The sequence below is a fragment of the Salvelinus alpinus genome, chromosome 23 (genome assembly GCF_045679555.1).
Source record: "Salvelinus alpinus chromosome 23, SLU_Salpinus.1, whole genome shotgun sequence".
NCBI classification, from domain to species: Eukaryota; Metazoa; Chordata; class Actinopteri; order Salmoniformes; family Salmonidae; genus Salvelinus; species Salvelinus alpinus.
This window is the reverse complement of record NC_092108.1, coordinates 6,756,371-6,777,044: the sequence shown is the minus strand read 5'-3', so window position 1 is coordinate 6,777,044 and position 20,674 is coordinate 6,756,371. Positions and strand designations below refer to the sequence as shown.

Genomic DNA, 20,674 nt, shown 5'->3' with positions numbered 1-20,674 from the left:
TATTGTGTGTTTTCGTATTTGCGCGTCACAGTGCCACTACTAATCGTCTACTGATGGATTGGACAGCAGAGAGACTCAATGACTAGGATTTAGACTACAATGTGTTTTGAATGTTAGCTTTACAATTGAATGGTATCACAAATAGATGTTTTCAAACTTGAAGAATGAGAGCAGAGCTTTTCCCTCCCCAATGATATATGGTCTATTTTCCAAAAAAAGCCATTTGATTTACTTCTAAGGAAATAATGACTGAAGTGTATTTCACAGCATGTGCACTGTTAACTGCCCCTCCTAATCAGAACCTTACTGTATACTGTGGTAATGATTAGGTTTTAAGTGCTGTAGCTATTATATCGTTTAGCCTACTGAAAAGATATTGGCACAGATCTATCCACAACCTTAGTGGCTAGAGATCTAATCACAACCTTAGTGGATACAGATCTAACCACAACCTTAGTGGCTACAGATCTATCCACAACCTTAGTGGATACAGATCTAACCACAACCTTAGTGGCTACAGATCTAACCACAACCTTAGTGGCTACAGATCTAACCACACCCTTAGTGGCTACAGATCTAACCACAACCTTAGCGGCTACAGATCTAACCACAACCTTAGCGGCTACAGATCTAACCACAACCTTAGCGGCTACAGATCTAACCACAACCTTAGTGGCTACAGATCTAACCACAACCTTAGCGGCTACAGATCTAACCACAACCTTAGCGGCTACAGATCTAACCACAACCTTAGTGGCTACAGATCTAACCACAACCTTAGCGGCTACAGATCTAACCACACCCTTAGTGGCTACAGATCTATCCACAACCTTAGTGGCTACAGATCTAACCACACCCTTAGTGGCTACAGATCTATCCACAACCTTAGTGGCTAGAGATCTAACCACAACCTTAGCGGCTACAGATCTAACCACACCCTTAGCGGCTACAGATCTAACCACAACCTTAGCGGCTACAGATCTAACCACAACCTTAGCGGCTACAGATCTAACCACAACCTTAGCGGCTACAGATCTAACCACAACCTTAGCGGCTACAGATCTAACCACAACCTTAGTGGCTACAGATCTAACCACAACCTTAGTGGCTACAGATCTAACCACACATCTCAATAACAGATCCATTTGCTTTTAGTTATTTTCTTCCTTTCTTTCTGAAAAACTACTTTTTCAGTGAGTTCATTGTTTAAAACCTGTTCAGGCATCTCCCTGACTCGTCTATTCCTCAACACGGTGAAATATTGATGTTCTGTGATAATGTAAGATATGGCACCCTGTGATGTCATATGGAATGGAGAGTGATACATCAATATTCCAGAACTCTGTCACTCGCTATGATCATCCCGGTTAGAGAGAGAGAGACAGAGAGACAGAGTGAGAGACAAAGAGTGAGGGAAAGAAATATACAGTGCCAGTCAAAGTTTGGACACACGTACTCATTCAAGGGTTTTTCTTTAGTTTTACTCTTTTCTACATTGTAGAATAATAGTGAAGACATCAAAACTATGAAATAACACATATGGAATCATGTAGTAACCAAAAAAGTGAAACACTAATCAAAATATATTATATATTTGAGATTCTTCAAAGTAGCCACCCTTTGCCTTGATGACAGTTTTTCACACGCTTGGCATTCTCTCAACCAGATTCACTTGGAATGCTTTTCAAACAGTCTTGAAGGAGTTCCCACGTATGCTGAGCACTTGTTGGCTGCTTTTCCTTCACTCTGTGGTCCAACTCATCCCAAACCATCTCAATTGGGTTGAGGTTGGGTGATTGTGGAGGCCAGGTCATATGATGCAGCACTCCATCATTCTCCTTCTAGGTCAAATAGCCCTTACATAGCCTGGAGGTGGGTTGGGTCATTGTCCTGTTGAAAAACAAATGATAGAGCCACTAAGCGCAAACCAGATGTGATGGCGTATGGCTGCAGAATGCTGTGGCAGCCAGGCTGGTTTATTGTGCCTTGAATTCTAAATAAATCACTGACAGTGTCACCAGCAAAGCACCCATCACACCATCACACCTCCTCCTCCACTCTTCACGGTGAGAACCACACATGCGGAGATCATCCGTTCACCTACTCTGCATCTCACAAAGACGGTTGGAACCAAACATCTCAAATTTGGACTCATCAGACTAAAAGGACAGATTTCCACCGGTCTAATGTCCATTGCTCGTGTTTCTTGGCCCAAGAAAATCTCTTCTTATTATTGGTGTTCTTTAGTAGTGGTTTCTTTGCAGCAATTCGACCATGAAGGCCTGATTCACGCAGTCTCCTCTGAACAGTTGATGTTGAGATGTGTCTGTTACTTGAACTCTGTGAAGCATTTATTTGGGCTGCAATTTCTGAGGCTGGTAACACTAATGAACTTATCCTCTGCAGCAGAGGTAACTCTGGGTCTTCCTTTCCTGTGGCGGTCCTCATTAGAGCCAGTTTCATCATAGCGCTTGATGGTTTTTGTGACTGCACTTGAAATTTTCCGAATTGACTGACCTTCATGTCTTAAATGTCTGATTGACTGTCGTCTCTCTTTGCTTATTTGAGCTGTTCTTGCCATAATATGGACTTGGTCTTTTACCAAATATGGCTATCGTCTGTATACCACCCCTGCCTTGTCACAACAAGTAGGTGTGTCCAAACGTTTTACTGGTACTATATATATACAGTGGGGAGAACAAGTATTTGATACACTGCCGATTTTGCAGGTTTTCCTACTTACAAAGCATGTAGAGGTCTGTAATTTTTATCATAGGTACACTTCAACTGTGAGAGACGGAATCTAAAACAAAAATCCAGAAAATCACATTGTATGATTTTTAAATAATTAATTTGCATTTTATTGCATGACATAAGTATTTGATCACCTACCAACCAGTAAGAATTCCGGCTCTCACAGACCTGTTAGTTTTTCTTTAAGAAGCCCTCCTGTTCTCCACTCATTACCTGTATTAACTGCACCTGTTTGAACTCGTTACCTGTATAAAAGACACCTGTCCACACACAATCAAACAGATTCCAACCTCTCCACAATGGCCAAGACCAGAGAGCTGTGTAAGGACATCAGGGATAAAATTGTAGACCTGCACAAGGCTGGGATGGGCTACAGGACAATAGGCAAGCAGCTTGGTGAGAAGGAAACAACTGTTGGCGCAATTATTAGAAAATGGAAGAAGTTCAAGATGACGGTCAATCACCCTCGGTCTGGGGCTCCATGCAAGATTTCACCTCGTGGGGCATCAATGATCATGAGGAAGGTGAGGGATCAGCCCAGAACTACACGGCAGGACCTGGTCAATGACCTGAAGAGAGCTGGGACCACAGTCTCAAAGAAAACCATTAGTAACACACTACGCCGTCATGGATTAAAATCCTGCAGTGCACGCAAGGTCCCCCTGCTTAAGCCAGTGCATGTCCAGGCCTGTCTGAAGTTTGCCAATGACCATCTGGATGATCCAGAGGAGGAATGGGAGAAGGTCATGTGGTCTGATGAGACAAAAATAGAGCTTTTTGGTCTAACTCCACTCGCCGTGTTTGGAGGAAGAAGAAGTATGAGTACAACCCCAAGAACACCATCCCAACCGTGAAGCATGGAGGTGGAAACATCATTCTTTGGGGATGCTTTTCTGCTAAGGGGACAGGACGACTGCACCGTATTGAGGGGAGGATGGATGGGGCCATGTATCGCGAGATCTTGGCCAACAACCTCCTTCCCTCAGTAAGAGCATTGAAGATGGGTCGTGGCTGGGTCTTCCAGCATGACAACGACACGAAGCACACAGCCATGGCAACTAAGGAGTGGCTCCGTAAGAAGCATCTCAAGGTCCTGGAGTGGCCTAGCCAGTCTCCAGACCTGAACCCGATAGAAAATCTTTGGAGGGAGCTGAAAGTCCGTATTGCCCAGCGACAGCCCCGAAACCTGAAGGATCTGGAGAAGATCTGTAGGGAGGAGTGGGCCAAAATCCCTGCTGCAGTGTGTGCAAACCTAGTCAAGAACTACAGGAAACGTATGATCTCTGTAATTGCAAACAAAGGTTTCTGTACCAAATATTAAGTTCTGCTTTTCTGATGTATCAAATACTTATGTCATGCAATAAAATGCAAATTAATTACTTAAAAATCATACAATGTGATTTTCTGGATTTTTGTTTTAGATTCCGTCTCTCATAGTTGAAGTGTACCTATGATAATAATTACAGACCTCTACATGCTTTGTAAGTAGGAAAACCTGCAAAATCGGCAGTGTATCAAATACTTGTTCTCCCCACTGTATATACGTGTGTATATATATATATATAGAGAGAGAGAGAGAGAGAGAGAGAGAGGGAGATTTGATAGAAATGGCTGAAAGACACACAACCACACACCACACACCACACAACCACACAACCACACAACCACACACCACACACCACACCACACCACACCACACACCACACCACACCACACCACACACACACCACACACCACACACCACACCACACCACACACCACACACCACACCACCCAGCTCTGGGAGAAAGAGATGAAAACAACAGCTGAAGAATAGATCCCCTCTGCTTTACCTTCATCCTGGAAATCCTAAAAGTTACCTTCTCATTTCTGTCTTTGGGCTTTGAGGGCTGAGGGGAAGGGGGGGGGGGCTGTGGGGAACGGGGAGGCACGCAAGGAGCAACTATCGTTGGAACACTTTTTACACAGACAACAGACAGACAGGAGATCTGTGCACAGGGATTAACCAGAGATAGCTGCAGATCAATCTACATAAACCCCACAGTAGCACAGACAAAAAGGGCAAACCCAGGGATATAAATCTGAAGCAATCGTTAAGAACTTCCACTCACTACCAAATATGGTGAGGAGAGGAAGTCGAGCGGCGGTCACTGGGAGAAGATGGAGCTAGATGAAACATGGCCGAAGTCCTGCTAGTTTATCATCACTAACCAGGTTTAGATCCAACCTTTTTAAAGTAAAGTACATGTCGATTAATACATGTCATGACTGGCCTGATGGAAACAGCTAATTTATCGGTAAACTTTCCAAATATCGACAAAACAAAATACGGCAGACAAGGTTGGCTCTTTTGTGTCGTTAAAAATAATGATGTGTCAGGCTCTGCCGCAGCCGGCCACGACCGGGAGGCTCATGAGGCGACGCACAATTGGCCCAGCGTCGTCGTGGCCGGCAGGGATATCCTTGTCTCATCGCGCACCAGCGACTCCTGTGGCGGTCCGGGCGCAGTGTGCGCTAACCAAGGTAGCCAGGTGCACGGTGTTTCCTCCGACACATTGGTGCAGCTGGCTTCCGGGTTGGAGGCGCGCTGTGTTAAGAAGGAGTGCGGCTTGGTTGGGTTGTGTTTCAGAGGCTTTCGACCTTCGTCTCTCCCGAGCCCGTACGGGAGTTGTAACGATGAGACAAGATAGTAATTACTAACAATTGGATACCACGAAATTGGGGAGAAAAGGGGGTCAAATTTTTAAAAAAGATTTTAAAAAGATAAAAGAAAAACCTAGCTAATGAAACATTCGATTGGATGAAAAACCTAGCTAATGAAACATTCGGTTGGATGAAAAACCTAGCTAATGAAACATTCGATCTCAATACAGTGTTCCCAAAAGTAAAATCTGTTACGGACAGAGTACATTAAGTTCTGTAGACTTGACCCTTTGGCAAAGTTTTTTTTTTAAATTGCGTTGTTTAATTAAGAGTCTATTGACGTGCGTCAATGACCCGTGCGTCAATCTAATTAACATAATAAAAAAATCCCCATCAAAATCCATCAGTTTAAACTGGAGAAATCCGTTTCTTTTGCATTTGTCTCAATCAGAGGAGGCTCCTCAGAGGAGGAAGGGGAGGACCATCCTCCACAGTAAATTTCATTAAACTAAAAATAGTGAAACATTAAAAAAGTTATCCTTTTTAGATGAAACTATATTAAATATATAACATGTAAAGTGTTTTATGAGCTGAAATAAAAGATACGCACAAAAAGCTTATTTCTCAAAAAATGTTGTGCACAAATCTGTTTATTAAGAAGCTGATTAAACAGCATGATCATTACACAGGTGCACCTTGTGCTGGGGACAATAAAATGCATAATAAAATGTGCAGTTTTGTCACACAACGCAATGACACAGATGTTTAAAGTTTTGAGGGAACGTGCAATTGCTAACTGCAGGAATTTCCACCAGAGCTGTTGCCAGATAATTAAATGTTAATTTCTCTACCATAAGCCAACTCCAACGTTGTTTTAGAAAATTTGTCAGTACGCCCAACCGGCCTCCCAACCACAGACCACATGTAACCACGCTAGCTCAGGACCGCCACATCTGGCTTCTTCACCTGCGGGATGGTCTGAGACTGTGGGTTTGCACAACCCAAAGAATGTCAATGGGCAAACGCTCACCTTCGATGGCCACTGGCAGGCTGGAGAAGTGGGGAATTCATGGATGAATCCCGGTTTCAACTGTACCGGGCAGATGGCAGACAGCGTGTATTGCATTGTGTAGGCGAGTGGTTCTCTGATGTCAACGTTGTGAACAGAGTGCCACATGGTGGCGGTGGGGTTATGGTATGGGCAGGCATAAGCTACGGACAACAAACACAATTGCATTTTATCGATAGCAATTTGAATGCACAGGGATACCATGACGAGATCCTGAGGCCCATTGTCGTGCCATTCATCTGACACATCACCTCATGTTTCAGCATGATAATGTACGGCCCCATGTTGCAAGGATCTGTACACAATTCCTGGAAGCTGAAAATGTCCCAGTTCTTCCATGGCCTGCATACTCACCAGACATGTTACCCATTGAGCATGTTTGGGATGCTCTGGATCGACGTGTAAGACAGTGTGTTCCAGTTCCTGCCAAAAATCCAACAACTTCGTACAGCCATTGAAGAGGAGGGGGACAACATTCCACAGGCCACAATCAACAGCCTGATCAACTCTATGTGAAGGAGATGTGTTGCATGAGGCAAATGGTGGTCACACCAGGTACTGACTGGTTTTCTGATCCCACGCCCAAACCTTTCTTTTAAGGTATCTGTGACCAACAGATGCATTTCTGTATTCCCAGTCATGTGAAATCCATAGATTAGGGCCTAATTAATTGATTTAAATTAACTGAATTTGTTATATGAACTGTAACTCAGTAAAACCTTTGAAATTGTTTCATGTTGCATTTATATTTTTATTCAGTGTAGAGTCGTTTAGCTCAAACACCCGGCTCAAACAGAGAGGGATGCCATGTTAGCTAGCTGGCTATGGCTATCCAACACTAAAACTTTTCCAAGTCAAGGTAAGCTTTTGGTTTTATTTATGTATTGCCAACGGGGCTCGCCGGTTTACCTGCTAAACTGCTTACTAACTGCACACTGTACTGCATGATTGTAGTGGTTAGTTATAATAGCTATGTTGACTTGACTTTAGCTAATATGGTAATAATGATGTAGGCTGTGTGTAGCGGTTAGCAGTTATGATACGAAGGTTTTGCTTGGAAACGTTTTCGCCTGGTCACAGACAGCTGTTGTGCAGCTGTTCTGCAGTGTTGTGCACTGAAGCACACAAGCAAAGGGAAAAGTTGAGAGAAGGAGAGCGCGTAGATGCGAGAAGGAATTAACGAGCAAAGTGATCATGCATTGTCCAATAGAAACTCTCATTTGCAACTGTTTGGACTAATGATTACACCCTAGATCAGCTAGACACAGGCAAGAGTTTATTGAATGTCACTTGATTGGTCAAATGTTTCTCTTGACCTGTGCACATACGTTGTAAACTTTAATTTATAGGCTAGGTTGTAGCAACTTCATGATAAGTATAGGGAAAATGTTACTATTACGTAGTAACCTAAACCTATCGATGTTACATTGAACTGGGTGAATGGAATATGAATGACAGTCATCCAATATGTTGTAATAGAAATAAGGCCGTGCTCATAAATAATTATTATCCATCCTTATCTTAAACGTCACCGACCGCCACTGCTCTCAATCCACCACATCCGCCTTCTGCATCTACGGTGGAAGGTGGATAAGCTACAGTGTTGTTTGTCAGACCATCATACACCATGAAAATCGGTCTTCTCACGAAAACATCTGTTGCGTCCGAACAGTTTGGCCGACAAAAACCCCTCGTAAAGTGTCACAGAACTTGTCTGAAGTCGAACAGTTTGGCCGACAAAAAACCCTCGTAAAGTGTCACTGAACTTGTCTGAAGTCGAACAGTTTGGCCGACAAAAACCCCTCGTAAAGTGTCACTGAACTTGTCTGAAGTCGAACAGTTTGGCCGACAAAAACCCCTCGTAAAGTGTCACAGAACTTGTCTGAAGTCGAACAGTTTGGCCGACAAAACCCCTCGTAAAGTGTCACAGAACTTGTCTGAAGTCGAACAGTTTAGCCGACAAAACCCCTCGTAAAGTGTCACTGAACTTGTCTGAAGTCGAACAGTTTGGCCGACAAAACCCCTCGTAAAGTGTCACAGAACTTGTCTGAAGTCGAACAGTTTGGCCGACAAAACCCCTCGTAAAGTGTCACAGAACTTGTCTGAAGTCGAACAGTTTGGCCGACAAAACCCCTCGTAAAGTGTCACAGAACTTGTCTGAAGTCGAACAGTTTGGCCGACAAAACCCCTCGTAAAGTGTCACAGAACTTGTCTGAAGTCGAACAGTTTGGCCGACAAAAACCCCTCGTAAAGTGTCACAGAACTTGTCTGAAGTCGAACAGTTTGGCCGACAAAAACCCCTCGTAAAGTGTCACTGAACTTGTCTGAAGTCGAACAGTTTGGCCGACAAAACCCCTCGTAAAGTGTCACTGAACTTGTCTGAAGTCGAACAGTTTGGCCGACAAAACCCCTCGTAAAGTGTCACAGAACTTGTCTGAAGTCAAACAGTTTGGCCGACAAAACCCCTCGTAAAGTGTCACTGAACTTGTCTGAAGTCGAACAGTTTGGCCGACAAAAACCCCTCGTAAAGTGTCACTGAACTTGTCTGAAGTCGAACAGTTTGGCCGACAAAACCCCTCGTAAAGTGTCACAGAACTTGTCTGAAGTCGAACAGTTTGGCCGACAAAACCCCTCGTAAAGTGTCACTGAACTTGTCTGAAGTCGAACAGTTTGGCCGACAAAACCCCTCGTAAAGTGTCACTGAACTTGTCTGAAGTCGAACAGTTTGGCCGACAAAACCCCTCGTAAAGTGTCACAGAACTTGTCTGATGTCGAACAGTTTGGCCGACAAAACCCCTCGTAAAGTGTCACAGAACTTGTCTGAAGTCGAACAGTTTGGCCGACAAAAACCCCTCGTAAAGTGTCACAGAACTTGTCTGAAGTCGAACAGTTTGGCCGACAAAAACCCCTCGTAAAGTGTCACAGAACTTGTCTGAAGTCGAACAGTTTGGCCGACAAAAAACCCTCGTAAAGTGTCACAGAACTTGTCTGAAGTCGAACAGTTTGGCCGACAAAAACCCCTCGTAAAGTGTCACTGAACTTGTCTGAAGTCGAACAGTTTGGCCGACAAAACCCCTCGTAAAGTGTCACTGAACTTGTCTGAAGTCGAACAGTTTGGCCGACAAAACCCCTCGTAAAGTGTCACAGAACTTGTCTGAAGTCAAACAGTTTGGCCGACAAAACCCCTCGTAAAGTGTCACTGAACTTGTCTGAAGTCGAACAGTTTGGCCTACAAAACCCCTCGTAAAGTGTCACAGAACTTGTCTGAAGTCTGTAACGGCCAAACCTGTTTGAGCCACAAACTAATACGGCTCTAACGAACACAATGGCGTTCTCTGTTTTGCTCTACGACTCCCACAAGGGTCACAGGATTCGTCTGAAGGTAGCCCATACAAACGAATCGAAGTTTGGAGCTAGTTTCGTGACAACAAAATAAGGGGTTAATTGTGGGTCCAAAAAAAGCACTAATATTTCCTGAGCTTTCTTATATCTCTTAATAATATAGGACATTCACAGATTAGGTGTTACCTATCGGGAAATATGCAAATACATGCAAAACGCACCAATACCTGGTACTTGGTTATTCCCATCTCCTTGCTTGTTCTGCCCAATGTGCTTCATTTGCTCCAATTGGGGGGAAAAACGGCGATTATAAATCTTGGGTTAGTTATCAGTACCTTTGACAGTAGACTCATCCTGTGTTTTTTCTCTGTTTTCAAACTCATCCTGTGTTTTTTCTCTGTTTTCAAACTCATCCTGTGTTTTTTCTCTGTTTTCAAACTCATCCTGTGTTTTTTTCTCTGTTTTCTCTCTCTCTACTCTCCTTGTCCTCTCTCACTCTACTCTCCTTGTCCTCTCTCACTCTACTCTCCTTGTCCTCTCTCTGTTTTCTCTCTACTCTCCTTGTCCTCTCTCTGTTTTGTTTCTCTCTCTACTCTCCTTATCCTCTCTCGCTCTCTCTGTTTTCTCTCTCTTCCTCTCCCTCTTTCCTCTTCTCTCCTCTCTTCCCTCTGTCAATTTCCTCTCCTTCTCTCTCCTCTTTTATCCTCTTTAATCTCCCTCTCTCTCTCTCTCTTTATCTCTCTCTCATCCCACTTCTCTCTATTCTCTCTCCTTTTCCTATACTCCTCTCAGTGAGGATAGCAGAGGGGAAGCCCCCATGGAGAGAATTGTGTGTAATTAAGATAGAGGGCCTGATCAAAGGCATCTAAGAGCTGAGGAGAGGTTGAGGTGTGTGTGTGAGAGAGAGAGAGAGAGGGGGGAGGGGGAGGGAGGGAGCTGAGGAGAGGTGAAGGTGATCATTGGATGTCTCCTAATGATGTGGACTTCTCAGACGTCTGGACTAGAACGGCTGGAGTGTGTGTAATTGTGTGTGTGTGTGTGTGTGTGTGTGTGTGTGTGTGTGTGTGTGTGTGTGTGTGTGTGTGTGTGTGTGTGTGTGTGTGTGTGTGTGTGTGTGTGTGTGTGTGTGTGTGTGTGTGTGTGTGTGTGTGTGTGTAAAGGGACAGCATTACCCAATTTCAATTCTTGAATTTCAGTTTAGTAAGAATCAAATCAACCTCAATTTTATCCTACCTTGATTACGGTTTGCAACACCTAGAGATGAAGCATTAGCTCGATCTGTGTAAAGATGGGAGAGGTCATATAAGTGACAGTTATTTTATGCTATCAGATAGTTCATCCTGGATGAATTGAATGTACATAGACAGCATGCACAGCTATCTCACTGAAGGCAGTCCTAATGATGTTGCGTGAACATGCATGACTGTTACATAGAGAGAGTCAGGGACACTGAGTAGCAGCAGTGTGTGTAATCTCCACCAAAATACTCCGGACTCTTGATTCATATTCCATTTTGATACCAACTATGATAATGGTAATAGATAATGGTTTGTGCTTTAGGGACTTGGATCTACAAGGGGGCGGCAGGTAGCCTAGTGGACTAGTAACCGAAAGGTTGCTGGTTTGAATCCCCGAGCTGACAAGGTAAAAATCTGTCGTTCTGCCCCAGAACAAGGCAGTTAACCCACTGTTCCTAGGCCATCATTGTAAATAAGAATTTGTTCTTAACTGACTTGCCTAGTTAATTAGATAAAAAAAATAATTTAAAGTACGAATGACTTCTTGCATGCAACATAAGTGAGTAGACATTTTGAGAGGCTCAAGAAGCTTATCTAGCTAAAGGATGTTCAACTACACTATTTGGGCAACAAGCACTGAGACCCATGGCTAAAAACGACACAGTCATCTCTTAAGAATGCATTTCTGATGGAGCATCGACAAAAACAATAACGTCTTTATAAAAGATGAAGTCTGAGGTGAAAATTATAAATGTTGATTTAAATGTTGATTTACTTACGCACTGGTACATGACTGCTATGGATACCTATGGAGAAAAAGAATGAAAGAAAGAAGTGTATTTTTTTTAAATGACAAAGAGAGATGATCAAAGTATGTCCACAGCTTTTATCTTTAACCCCTTAAAATATCGGAGTAGAACAGGCCACAAACTAAACTTAACATTCAGGAAGATACAACATGTATACAGTGTATATATAACAGAAGAGATATCCTGTAAACTGGTGAAATGTCACCCACAGGATTATGGTTGTCATCGATTTTCAACATAGACAAACCTTGTATAAAATATGTTGAGTTTATTCCTTTGAAACAACGTCAGATCATTGTTACGTACAGTATATCCACTATCAGAAAAACAACAGGCTGGGGCAGAACCTCCTACTGAAGAGTTGATCTATCTACAGCTATCCATAACCCATCCAGGGATTTAAACTAAGCCTAGCTTTGATATTTGTCATCGACTACTACCAATGTGCTATCGTGAGAATGATTATCAATAAATCTCGTAATAACTACATATATTCACCGTTGCCATAGAAGTCATTCCAAAAGGTAGGTTTATTAACATAGCAAATGAAATGTAAGCATACTCTCTATAAATCGTACAGCATCAATTATAATAGATCTATTATATTATTATTTATTTATTTATTTATTTTTTATTATTATTATATATGCATTTACAAAGGCATCAACAGCTATTGTTTCAAATCAACCCCAGGACTCAACTAAAAATAAACATAACATATAGGCCTAGGATTTTAAGCTTCTGGTTGATTATAAAGTTAATCATTAATACGTTGGATTCACAACATCTCAACCAAACATCTAAGTGAAGGAATAGGAATACATAAAAAAAAACGTTATTTAAAATGCGTTTAACGTTTTATTAGATTAAATTTAATCTTTAAATTTCATTTTTTTGGGGTTGAGCTTGAGAGGGCAATCCAGCACATCAATTATTAATTTGGAGATTAACTGGATATTGAATTTTGTTTGGTTGTCAACGCAACCAAATATCAACATTTGAAGGAGATGTATCTTCTGCTTGGATAGTTATATCTGTGCCACTGACTTAGTCTGGATTTAATTCCACTTTGTCTTCAAATTAATAATTAATATGTCGGGTTCACGTCTCCACCTCAACCAAAAATCAAAAGTTAAATAATTGGACTAAATTAAATTAAATTAAATTTTGAAGGCATTTTAAAGTTTGATTTGATTAAGTCCTACTCTTTAACTTTGATTCTTGGTTGAGATGGAGACGTGAATCCAACATATCAATTATTAATTTGTAAACAAACTGGATGAAATCCAGACTAAGCCAGTGACACAAAAGATACATCTCCTTTTTTATGTTGATATTTGGTTGGGTTGACAACTAAACACTTTTGCAGTACAGAAAATAGCCTATTAACCTGCCGACAAGTTAACAAATGATATGTTGGATTCACGGCTCCAACTAAACCAGACATGAAAGTTAAAGAATAGAATTGAATCAAATCAAATCAAATCATTCAAATCAAAATGTATTTGTCACATGCGCCGTATACAACAGGTGTAGACTTTACCATGAAATGCTTACTGACAAGCCCTTAACCAACAACGCAGAGTTAAAATGTATGAAAATTGGCAAATGAAAATAGAAAATAGCAACAAAATAAATAACAATAATGAGGCTATACTGTACCGAGTTGATGTGCAGGGGTAAAACGTACACGTAGGTAAGGGTAAAAGTGACTAGGCAATCAGAATAGATAATAAACACAGTCGCAGCAGTGTATGTGGAAAGTGTGAAAGTCTGTGTATGTTTGTGTGTTTGTGGCGTCAATATGAATGTGTGTGTGTGTGTGTGTGTGTTTTGTGTGTGTGAGCCTATGTAGTGTGTGTGTGTGTGTGTGTGTGTGTGTCTGTGTCTGTGAGTGTATGAGTTGGAGTGTCAGTGTACGTACAGTAGCCATTTGATGAACTGTTCAGCAGTCCTATGGCATGGGGGTAGAAACTGTTCAGGTGCCTTTTGGTCCTAGACTTGGCGCTCCGGCACCGCCTTGCCGTGCGGTAGCAGAGAGAACAGTCTATGACTTGGATGAATTTTGGGGGGGCCTTCCTCTGACACCACCTATTATAGAGGTCCTGGATGTTAGGGACTGGGCCATCCGCACCACCCTCTGTAGCGTCATGCGATCGAGGGCGGTGCAGTTGTCATACCAACTGGTGATGGTGTAGCTGTATTACTTTTTGAGGATCTGAGGGCCCCGTGCCAAATCTTTTCAGCCTCCTGAGGGGGAACGGGTTCTGTCCTGCCTCCTGAGGGGGAACGGGTTCTGTCCTGCCTCCTGAGGGGGAACGGGTTCTGTCCTGCCCTCTTCACGACTGTCTTAGTGTGTGTGGACCATGTTAATTCCTTAGTGATGTGGACACAGAGGAACTTGAAGCTCTCGACCCGGTCCACTACAGCCCCATTGATGTGGATGGGGGGGGGGGGGGGGGGGGGGGCGTGCTTGGCCCTCCATTTCCTGTCGTCCGCGATCAGTTCCTTTGTCTTGCTGACGTTGAAGGAGAGGTTGTTGTCATGGCACCACACTAAAGCCAGTGACTCAGATGAAACTATTGAAGCATTAGATATCTTTTAAATGTTGATACAATGTTTGGTTTGCGTTGTCAACCAAACATTATTCAATATTACTATACAGTAAATAGCATAACGTTAAGGCTATCTTTGAAACGAGTTCTTTGTAGCTCAGCTGGTAGAGCATGGCGCTTGTCATGCCAGCATAGTGGGGCCCACCCATATGTAAAATGCATGCACGCATGACTGTAAGTCACGTTGGATATAAAAGCGTCTGCTAAATGGCAGATATAAGTTTTATATTATTGTAGAAATAACGCTATTTATTCAACCTTAAAATGAGTAGCATGTTGAGGTTAGCCTACATTAACTATAAATGTCTTATAGAATCATAGAAAGTGTGCATGTTCAACATAGCATGCAAAAGTTGCAGGTCTGTGAAGATCTTCACAATTACTATAATAATCTGCTCAGAATCTCGAACAGCATTGATCACTTGCACCATGTGCTTTAATGTAATCTCAACTACAATCCATGTCATTAGATTCTGCTATTTGATGAAGCACAGTGAGAAAACATGAATCTGTTTTTAAAATATAAACAAAATACCTGACATCGTTTTCCTTTGGAATTTGGTTGTGTTTTTTAGATGGTTGATAACACATTGGGAATTCAAGTAACTTCTAGCTGTCTTTTAGAGTCGGTGAATAAAGGTCTCAAACAAATATTTTCCACATTGAAATGACGTGGGAATTTGCCCAGCGGGAAGAGATTGAAACAGGTATTTGAGCAGTTCTTACAACAGCTTCTTTTCGTGTTTGGTATTAATCAAATCGCAAACCCTTGACTTTTACCAAAGGATTGTCCATCTGTTTTCAGGGACTGCTTTCAGCTTTAGACACTCCACAGTGTCCACTGATTCACAGCAGTGGGCCAACAGACAGACGGTGAATTAGGGATGATACGCTGCATGGGCCTAACCAAGCACTCATTCACAATGGCCCAAAGACAAAGTCTTCCTTGTTGATGGACCAAGCACTGATGATAATCATGGCCTTCAAATGGCAAAGTGTCAACAAAATCAAGGCTGGAAATTGCAATGTTCTGAGAACAAAATCAATCAACAACACAAACAAAGAGGAATGGAATGGGATAGACAACTGATTTCGCAACGCATTTCTAAGCTAGGATTTCTCACACAATGTTTTAACATTTCTTATAAGTGTAGAGTACCCCTACTAACATCCCTATCCCTTCTAACATCCCTACTAACATCCCTACTAACATCCCTACTAATATCCCTACTAACATCCCTACTAATATCCCTACTAACATCCCTACTAACATCCCTACTAACATCCCTATCCCTTCTAACATCCCTACTAACATCCCTATCCCTACTAACATCCCTATCCCTTCTAACATCCCTACTAACATCCCTACTAACATCCCTATCCCTTCTAACATCCCTACTAACATCCCTACTAATATCCATTCTAATATCCCTACTAACATCCCTACTAACATCCCTACTAACATCCCTATCCCTTCTAACATCCCTACTAACATCCCTACTAATATCACTACTAATATCCCTACTAACATCCCTATCCCTTCTAACATCCCTACTAACATCCCTACTAACATCCCTAACATCCCTATCCCTTCTAACATCCCTACTAATATCCCTACTAATATCACTACTAATATCCCTACTAATATCCCTACTAACATCCCTACTAACATCCCTACTAACATCCCTACTAACAGCCCTACTAATATCTCTACTAACATCACTACTAATATCCCTACTAATATCCCTACTAACATCCCTACTAATATCCCTACTAACATCCCTACTAACATCCCTACTAATATCCCTACTAATATCCCTACTAATATCACTACTAACATCCCTACTAACATCCCTACTAATATCACTACTAACATCCCTACTAACATCCCTATCCCTTCTAACATCCCTACTAACATCCCTACTAATATCCCTTCTAATATCTCTACTAACATCCCTACTAACATCCCTACTAACATCCCTACTAACATCCCTACTAATATCCCTACTAACATCCCTACTAATATCCCTACTAATATCCCTACTAATATCCCTACTAATATCCCTACTAACATCCCTACTAATATCCCTACTAATATCCCTACTAATATCACTACTAACATCCCTACTAATATCACTACTAACATCCCTACTAATATCCCTACTAATATCACTACTAATATACGTACCAACATCCCTAATAATATCCCTACTAATATCCCTACTAATATCACTACTAATATACCTACCAACATCCCTACTAATATCCCTGCTAACATTCCTACTAACATCCCTACTAACATCCCTACTAACATCCCTTCTAACATCAATATCCCTACTAATATCCCTACTAACATCCCTACTAATATCCCTACTAACATCCCTACTAACATCCCTACTAACATCCCTACTAACATCCCTTCTAACATCAATATCCCTACTAATATCCCTACTAACATCCCTACTAACATCCCTACTAACATCCCTTCTAATATCCCTACTAACATCCCTATCCCTACTAACATCCCTTCTAACATCCCTACTAACATCCCTATTAACATCCCTACTAACATCCCTACTAATATCCCTACTAACATCCCTACTAACATCCCTACTAACATCCCTACTAACATCCCTTCTAATATCCCTACTAACATCCCTATCCCTACTAACATCCCTTCTAACATCCCTACTAACATCCGTACTAACATCCCTACTAACATCACTACTAACATCCCTACTAATATCCCTACTAACATCCCTACTAACACCCCTACTAACATCCCTACTAATATCCCTACTAACATCCCTACTAACATCCCTACTAACATCCCTACTAACATCCCTACTAACATCCCTACTAATATCCCTACTAACATCCCTTCTAATATCCCTACTAACATACCTACCAATATCCCTACTAACATCCCTACTAACATCCCTACTAATATCCCTTCTAATATCCCTACTAACATCCCTACTAACATCCCTTCTAATATCCCTATCCCTTCTAACATCCCTACTAATATCCCTACTAATATCCCTACTAATATCACTACTAACATCCCTACTAACATCCCTACTAATATCACTACTAACATCCCTACTAACATCCCTATCCCTTCTAACATCCCTACTAACATCCCTACTAATATCCCTTCTAATATCCCTACTAACATCCCTACTAACATCCCTACTAACATCCCTACTAACATCCCTACTAATATCCCTACTAACATCCCTACTAATATCCCTACTAATATCCCTACTAATATCCCTACTAATATCCCTACTAACATCCCTACTAATATCCCTACTAATATCCCTACTAATATCACTACTAACATCCCTACTAATATCACTACTAACATCCCTACTAATATCCCTACTAATATCACTACTAATATACGTACCAACATCCCTAATAATATCCCTACTAATATCCCTACTAATATACCTACCAACATCCCTACTAATATCCCTACTAATATCCCTACTAACATCCCTACTAATATCCCTACTAACATCCCTACTAACATCCCTACTAACATCCCTACTAACATCCCTTCTAACATCAATATCCCTACTAATATCCCTACTAACATCCCTACTAACATCCCTACTAACATCCCTTCTAATATCCCTACTAACATCCCTATCCCTACTAACATCCCTTCTAACATCCCGACTAACATCCCTACTAACATCCCTACTAACATCCCTACTAATATCCCTACTAACATCCCTACTAACATCCCTACTAACATCCCTACTAACATCACTTCTAATATCCCTACTAACATCCCTATCCCTACTAACATCCCTTCTAACATCCCTACTAACATCCGTACTAACATCCCTACTAACATCACTACTAACATCCCTACTAATATCCCTACTAACATCCCTACTAACACCCCTACTAACATCCCTACTAATATCCCTACTAACATCCCTACTAACATCCCTACTAACATCCCTACTAACATCCCTACTAACATCCCTACTAATATCCCTACTAACATCCCTTCTAATATCCCTACTAACATACCTACCAATATCCCTACTAACATCCCTACTAACATCCCTACTAATATCCCTTCTAATATCCCTACTAACATCCCTACTAACATCCCTACTAACATACCTACTAATATCCCTACTAATATCCCTACTAACATCCCTACTAACATACCTACTAATATCCCTACTAATATCAACATCCCTACTAAAATACCTACCAATATCCCTACTAACATCCCTACTAATATCCCTACTAACATCCCTACTAACATCCCTTCTAATATCCCTACTAACATCCCTACTAACATCCCTACTAACATACCTACCTCCTGGTCCCATGTGGCTCAGTTGGTAGAGCATGGCACTTGCAACGCCAGGGTTGTGGGTTCATTCCCCACGGGGGGACCAGGATGAATATGTATGAACTTTCCAATTTGTAAGTCGCTCTGGATAAGAGCGTCTGCTAAATGACTTAAAAAATACCTACCAATATCCCTACTAACATCCCTACTAACATACCTACCAATATCCCTACTAACATCCCTACTAATATCCCAACTAACATCCCTACTAACATCCCTTCTAATATCCCTACGAACATCCCTTCTAATATTCCTACTAACATCCCTACTAACATCGTTACTAACATCCCTACTAATATCAATATCCATACTAACATTCCTACTAATATCCCTACTAATATCCCTACTAATATCCCTACTAATATCCCTACTAATATCCCTACTAACATCCCTACTAACATCCCTACTAATATCCCTACTAATATCCCTACTAACATCCCTACTAATACCCCTATTAACATCAATATCCCTACTAACATTCCTACTAACATCCCTACTAATATCCCTACTAATATCCCTACTAATATCCCTACTAACATCCCTACTAATATCCCTACTAATATCCCTACTAATTTCCCTACTAACATCCCTACTAATATCCCTACTAACATCCCTACTAACATCCCTACTAACATCCCTACTAATATCCCTACTAACATCCCTACTAACATCCCTTCTAACATCAATATCCCTACTAATATCCCTACTAACATCCCTACTAATATCCCTACTAATATACGTACCAACATCCCTACTAATATCCCTACTAATATATCTACCAACATCCCTACTAATATCCCTACTAATATCCCTACTAATATACCTACTAATATCACTACTAATATCCCTACTGACATCCCTACTAATATCCCTACTAACATCCCTACTAACATCCCTACTAATATCCCTGCTAACATCCCTGCTAATATCCCTACTAACATCCCTACTAATATCCCTACTAATATCCCTACTAATATCAACATCCCTATTAATATCCATATTAACATCCCTACTAACATCCCTACTAATATCCCTATTAACACCCCTACTAACATCCCTACTAATATCACTACTAATATCCCTACTAATATCCCTATTAACATCCCTACTAACATCCCAACTAACATCCCTACTAATATCCCTATTAACATCCCTACTAATATCCCTACTAACATCACTACTAATATCCCTATTAACATCCCTACTAACATCCCTACTAATATCACCTACTAATATCCCTACTAATATCCCTACTAATATCCCTATTAACATCACTACTAATATCCCTACTAACATCCCTACTAATATCCCTACTAATATCCCTACTAATATCCCTACTAACATCCCTTCTAATATCCCTACGAACATCCCTTCTAATATTCCTACTAACATCCCTACTAACATCGTTACTAACATCCCTACTAATATCAATATCCCTACTAACATCCATACTAACATTCCTACTAATATCCCTACTAATATCCCTACTAATATCACTACTAATATCCCTACTAACATCCCTACTAATATCCCTACTAATATCCCTACTAACATCCCTACTAATATCCCTACTAATATCCCTACTAACATCCCTACTAACATCCCTACTAATATCACTACTAATATCCCTACTAACATCCCTACTAATATCCCTACTAATATCCCTACTAATATCCCTACTAACATCCCTACTAATATCCCTACTAACATCCCTACTAACATCCCTACTAATATCCCTACTAACATCCCTACTAATATCCCTACTAACTATCCCTACTAACATCCCTACTAACATCCCTTCTAACATCAATATCCCTACT

At 41.2% G+C, this 20,674-nt stretch overlaps 1 protein-coding gene across 1 annotated transcript in view; it reads right to left on the bottom strand.

Annotated features, from left to right (window-relative positions):
• The window catches only part of LOC139550119 (netrin-G1-like), a 166,106-nt gene that overhangs the window by 12,436 nt on the left and 132,996 nt on the right, over positions 1-20,674 (bottom strand). The window contains exons 4-5 of the mRNA XM_071360761.1: positions 11,826-11,852; positions 11,042-11,086 (exon numbers count right to left, since the gene is read on the bottom strand). Of these exons, the coding sequence (XP_071216862.1) occupies positions 11,042-11,086; positions 11,826-11,852 (72 nt within the window). The remainder of the gene's footprint in view (positions 1-11,041; positions 11,087-11,825; positions 11,853-20,674) is intronic.